This window comes from Nestor notabilis, unplaced genomic scaffold, assembly GCF_000696875.1.
Source record: "Nestor notabilis isolate BGI_N333 unplaced genomic scaffold, ASM69687v1 scaffold25874, whole genome shotgun sequence".
In the NCBI taxonomy this organism is placed as follows: domain Eukaryota; kingdom Metazoa; phylum Chordata; class Aves; order Psittaciformes; family Psittacidae; genus Nestor; species Nestor notabilis.
This window is the reverse complement of record NW_009927278.1, coordinates 1-6,241: the sequence shown is the minus strand read 5'-3', so window position 1 is coordinate 6,241 and position 6,241 is coordinate 1. Positions and strand designations below refer to the sequence as shown.

At 41.5% G+C, this 6,241-nt stretch overlaps 1 protein-coding gene across 1 annotated transcript in view; it reads right to left on the bottom strand.

Annotated features, from left to right (window-relative positions):
- Nucleotides 1-5,855, bottom strand: part of LOC104405323 (mitogen-activated protein kinase 12-like) — a gene marked incomplete at both ends in the record, with an annotated part of 18,631 nt that extends 12,776 nt beyond the window's left edge. Inside the window, one exon of the mRNA XM_010013997.1 lies at nucleotides 5,726-5,855. Coding sequence (XP_010012299.1) covers nucleotides 5,726-5,855 — 130 coding nt within the window. The remainder of the gene's footprint in view (nucleotides 1-5,725) is intronic.
- Between the last annotated feature and the right edge of the window lie 386 nt (nucleotides 5,856-6,241).

Genomic DNA, 6,241 nt, shown 5'->3' with positions numbered 1-6,241 from the left:
TTCCCTATCAGGGCCCACTTTTTCCCAAGTCCTGCTTGTTCCCCTCATGGAGCTATTTCCATGCCTTCATTTACCTTAGCAGGAAATGTAAGAAAATAAACCCTACCAGGTCTGAATTTAACAGTGAAAGACACAGGGACACTACAATAAAAAGAAGGGACACAGAAGAGGATGACAACAGCGTGACCACTGCACCACACCTGTGCACCAAGGCATTATCAGGAACCTGTAGTGAAACACAGGAGCACAAAGAACACACTTCCATAAAGAACACATCAGCCCCAACACATACTTAATAAAGTTCAATAACATTTTACTGCTTCACCATGCAAGTGAACAGTTACTCAAAGTCGCCTCATAATACAACATATATTACTTCTGAGGTAAGGCTACAAACTCATGGAGACAAGCTTATCCTTGCTGCAAACCCTCTGCAGTGAAGGATACCTCTGAGACCAGTGCTCTTTTTTGAAGGGAATTTTAAAGAATAAACCAGAAAACTCTTTTAACATGCCAAGGGCTTCACAATACTTCTTTTCTTGCTTTACAAAGCAAGCTTTCTAAAAATCCTGAAATCCATTTTACCATCCAAAATGGGAAGACATACTAATAGTTAATCAATTTTAAAATAAAAGTGAGGGACCCATTTCCTCTTCCTCAGTAATCTTTATATAATAGCTGTGCTTTGGGATGATTTTCCTGTACTAGAACAGAGTCATGAGTATTTCCATTTAGGTCACAACTTTCTGCAGATATATTAACCACAAGGAGGTACCGGATAAAATAAATCCTCTAAGGAAGATACAAGTCCAGATACTTCTTCAGGAAAAGAACTGAACAAAGTGTAGGAAACTCCCCCCTACAAAATAACATGGAAAATCCTGTGTCTGTCTAAAATGCTTTCAGTTAAATACAGTACTTGTTAAAAACCTTTGCAATACTTAAAGGTAATGTCCCAGCACAAAGGTAAGACACCATAAAACAATTACAAGAATAATTTATTTTTCACAGTGTGGCCTATACAAAATGTAACAGAAGTATTTGTGAACCCTTCTGTAGATCTGTTTTTGGTGTTCATTCATCAGAGATGGTAGTGCAGCCAAGGAAGGAACCCAGTACATTCTGTGATGGCAATGAAAAGCATCTGTGGAAACCAGCAGGAACACTGCCCTTTCAGGATCTCATTTTTTCCCACATTAACTCCGCCAAAAGGCAATTTCTCAGATGAATGAGCCCACAAAGGATGCACAGAAAACAACCTGGATTTTGTACCTTCCTCACTTGTATCTCAAGGAGAGAGTGCAATACTGAGTCTCTCCCACCTTCCTCAAAGAAAAACCACAGTAACACCAAAACTACCCATATACTGATCTAGCTTGTTCTCTACAGGCATGGTTTTGGTTTTACTCAATATATTTACCCTGTTGATTGTAGGTCTTGCCTATGAAGCCAGTGGGCAGTGGGTGGCAGTACCTTTAGCCCTTCTCATCATCCACCCCCCAAGACATTCACACTAATTACCCTGATCAACTTTAACTACTGTCAACAAATAAATAACAGCTTTGTTGGAAGGTGGTTTCTGCCTTTCCCATCTCAGCTGTCTCCTTTTCCAAATGTTATTCCAGAGGTGGAGCATAACAGCTAAGAGCTCCTCATCTCTACCCTCCCTTCCACTTTCACATAATGGCTTACTTTCATTCAAGGGCTGTTCCACTGCATTTCTGTAAAGGAAAGTTTCAGCTGTCAGCATCAGTACACTGATGAAAGACTTGGGTCTTGTGTAAATTAACAAGTAAATGTAGGTTATGTCTCTTATACAGCAAGTGCTGCTTTCTCTTGTCGATGTTACGCATGAAAACACAGTGAAGTTGACTGGCTTTGGCACTTGGGCTACAAACGCAAGTACATTTTTTAAGAGAGATCCCTACTGGGGCACACTGAACTACATATTGTGCTGCAGTACATTTTCTGCAGGGTTAGCTTTGAATTCCCGTTTCTGTGCTGTTCCACATCACAGGGCACCTGCATCCTTTTGCTACACCAAGAAGTCTTAATCTTTTTAAAATTTTAACTATCCACGTGCAAGGCGTGCACCACAGTCACCTTTCTTCCTCACTGATTACTGCTACATGACACAAGGGATGACTGCTGGACTGAGAGCTCCTTTCCTTTTCTCCTGCCAGTTGTCACACCGGCAGGCACAAGCCATACCCATGAGTATCACCACACTCTTCTTTCAAAGATCACCTCAAACTAAAAGGCCTACCAAAAAAATAAAGGATATCACTGTCATGAAAGACAGTGATTTATCTCCTAACAGCCAGGTCTTGTCCTCTTCACACACAGCCTCTGGCCCATGGTCCTCAATACGATTTCTGCTCTGGATTTGTTAACAAAGAGTTGATGAGAAGTCCCATGCTACCAAGTTTGCATGGTTTATATAGAAATATTCCTCACTGCATTTAAGTAATGTCCTGCTTGAGAGCCATTAGGGAGAACTAAGGTCTAGCAAACATAATGAAAGTTGGTCATACCAGCAGCCAGAGTTGTCTCCTCCTGAAAATGCCTAAATAGACAAGCAAATTGATTCATGAGTTAGCTTCCTTACAAGGTGAAATACAATTCCAGTAAAACTCAGTAGGGCAACTCCTGTATATTTTTTACAGGTCATCCTGTAACACTTCCACATTTAAGGAGATGAGCATATTCCTCAAAGGCTCTGTAATGGAAGCCATCCAGGGTATTAAGCAGAAGGTTTCCTCCATTTTCTTCACTGAAGCATGACAAGCTAATGAATTATATCACTGCAGCACGGGTTTAATGGTATCTCCTGCCACCTTAATGGAGGATCAGAGATGCTATTTTTAACACAACATGTCAGACCATCAGAATGATGGAAGAAATTGTGAATACAGAGTAAGGTTAAATAAACTATGATAATGTACTGCTACATGCTTAACACAACACTTCCCTGAAAGCTATGAAAGGCACAGATGGTCCATCCAGAGATAATAATGGTGAAACAAATGAAACACCACAGTCTTCATGCAATCTAACAACAAACGCATCATGATAACAGAAATAGTTTTGAAAGAAAAGATCAGAAGAGCATATTGAACGTAATTTTAACTATGAAATAAACAGAACCTTGAAAGTTTATATCCTTAAGTAGGAAGAAGGCAAGAAGAAGAATTTGTACTGGCAGATTAGTGCAACATTGCAACAATATCCCAAGTCTAATCCACAGTGTATATTGTCACTTATTGCCACTACTGCTGTTAGACCAGCTATCACATACCATGTCCTCTACATACTTAGATTACCAACACTCAGTATAGAGATAACAGTGGCTATTTTATTGTTATCTTTGAAACAGTTACTTTAGTTTTATTATTTTTAATAGCAGTTTCTTATAGTACAGTTAGTTTTCAAAAACATTCATTTTAAATAGTTGTATTTATAGTACAGTAAGATTGATAACTGCTATTTTATAGAATTATAACACGTTAGTTAACAGAAGTATCGTGAAACATACTCCAATCACTGTTCTATTCTACTAATTCCTGTTAGAGCGAGATATGCATCCATCATAGCGGGACCCATTCAAAACTTCACAGACAGATCCACAGAAGCCATGATGGTAACAACAGAGAAAAGGCAAAGGTCTTGCCACTACTGTACTTATCATTAAAGGTGTGCACAGCACACTGTGGGCTGCTGATGTGAACAGGGGAGGACTTTACTGTCTGCCTGTAAATCCAGCCTTTGGTGGAAATACGCAATAAAGAGGCTTTTGACAGAATCGTGACAGGTCAAAGCGGGGGCTGAAAGTCCTGGTGAGGACTGACATTGCCATTCTGGTTTAATTTTGGATGGGTGAAGCAGCTAAAGAAGTACCTCAAGATCAGCACATGGACTAGAAATCCTAAAAGGCCTTGTTGCTATTCCTAACTCACTGTGGGTGAGACAACTGACAGAAGGGTGTGAGGCTGGGATGGCAGATGAAAATTCTCTTGACAGGCAGTACCACCCATGTCAGCCTCATTGTGGACGGGTGGAGTAGTTAGCTTGTCTCCAGTGCCCATGAATTCCTGCAGGATCATTTATTCAGTCTTTGTTCTCCTGTGAATAGATGCCATACTCAATGGTAAAACTTTTCCTTAGTACGTAGAGCAGATTCTTCTTTCTGTGGCCCAAACTGTTTCCTAAGACTGTAAATTATTTCCTTCCTTCATATATATTGATTTGTAACTTTTACAGATTGTGATCACACTCCCCAGTGAGCATTTTCTTCTAGACTCTTTAATTATCAAATGAGTCCATGGAGGGGTTCCAGAGTACTATCCTGAAGGGCACACACCACATAAAAACTGCTTGGAGTGAAAAATGCAACCTAACAGATTACTCTGGGAAATGGAAGAAAAATAATCTCAAAATTCTGGACACAGTCAGGAGCTTGGCAACTGCACGAGCTGCTCTGCTCCCAGATGTTCTGTAAAGAAAATGCTGAGAGGAGGAAAGCCCAAGCATGACACAGAAGTTCCCTGCAAATGTTAACTCTTTAACATAGACATACTAGAGTGGTTATAAAGCAGTTACTTCAGAGGAGTCATCAATAATCAAATGTATTAAAAGATTCAGACTAAAATGTTAACCAGCACAAAGGTTCTTAAACCTATAAAAAGGGCTGTTTCTTCTGGACAGACAGGATATTCCACACATTATTCTTCAAAATAACCTAGATGCTGTTGTTACTCACAATGTTAACACTATAACATTAAATGGCAGTGACTGGCTATTGTTATTAGCAGTTTCTCTCATCCTCGCTTCCAATCTCCTACCTTTCCTTGAAAGCCATCTGAATGGAGCTACGTGTAATATCCCACACTATTAACATTTTAAACCAGATTCTTACGCATTATTTTAAGAACTCGCTCCAAACTCTCTTTTCTTCCATGTGCATTCTTCATAAGGACCATTTAGAACCACTACTGAGATCTTCCAAGCCCACCCTGGGACCCTTCTCCCCTGGTATCCATGTTCTGATTCCACGAAAACTTTTCACACAAACCTCTCATCCTTTTTTTCTTAAACCACTAAGCACTACTGGGACTCAACATTTGTATCTCAATGAGACTTTCAACACTTCTTTCTATGGCTGTTCTTTCATATTACATGGGAATTTGTGCAGAGCTTTGTATCCTATTCTCTGCTTCCCAGTAGAGTCATTTATTTAGTCATTCATGAAGTGTTCCTGTTTCACATTAGTACAAGCCCAAAATTTTCAAATGCTTCACAAATGATTAAAAAAAAGGGAAATTCCTACGCCTTCCCAAAGATATGCAGGTTTGCCATGGCCATCTTCATGCAAGAAGAGATGCTGGCACCAGAGACCCACAGGCACTGCCACATGCTCTGCACTCTCCTGCAACTCACAGGAACACAGTGATGGAGATCGTAATTCCTGGTCCTTCATATCTCTCGCAATGGCCCTGAGAACAAATCCCACCCTGGTCCTAACCTTCCCCACCCAACCTTTCCTACATGGAAATGAAGTGGTGTTTCCCACAGGATATTCTAAGTTTGTGTGTGCTGATGTTTGTGGGTAAAGGACAGACAAAAGACAGACCAAAAGATTCCCGAATCCCATTCAGCTACACATCTTGTCCAAATCCACATATTTTCTTTGTTTTTAGGGAGTGTAAGTTGCAGCCTGAAAACTCACGTTTTCGTGCTTCATGTGTTTCAGGAGGCGCAGCTCTCGGTAGGCGCGTTTGGCAAAGAGTTCAGACTGAAATGGGCGGTACAACTTCTTAATGGCCACTTTGGTACCACTTCTTCCGTCCATGGCTGAGCTTTAAAGAGAGAAGGAAGAGTTTGGTGAGCGAGGGCTGAAGTGCTGGAGTGCGGCCGCATCCTGCCCGTGCTGCCCAGCACTCGGCCAAGTGCCTGCGTGGCCTCCCTGGTCAAGGGAGGAGACCGCCGCGCCTACAGCATCCCGCGTCTGGTTTACTTCGTTTAAAAGGTTCCCAGGCCCTGTGATGAAAAGTAGCCAATTTTCAAAGGCTTAAAAGAGGAACATCTGGGGAGGAAGAAAAAACATAAAGGAAAAGGGAAAGAAGAATAAAAATCCCACAAACCCACCACCACCACCAGCCCAAACCTGGCGCCCCGGCCCAAGGACCCGCACCCCGCGCTCTGGGGACGCTGTCTCTCGGCGGGGCCGCACCCCACGGGCAGC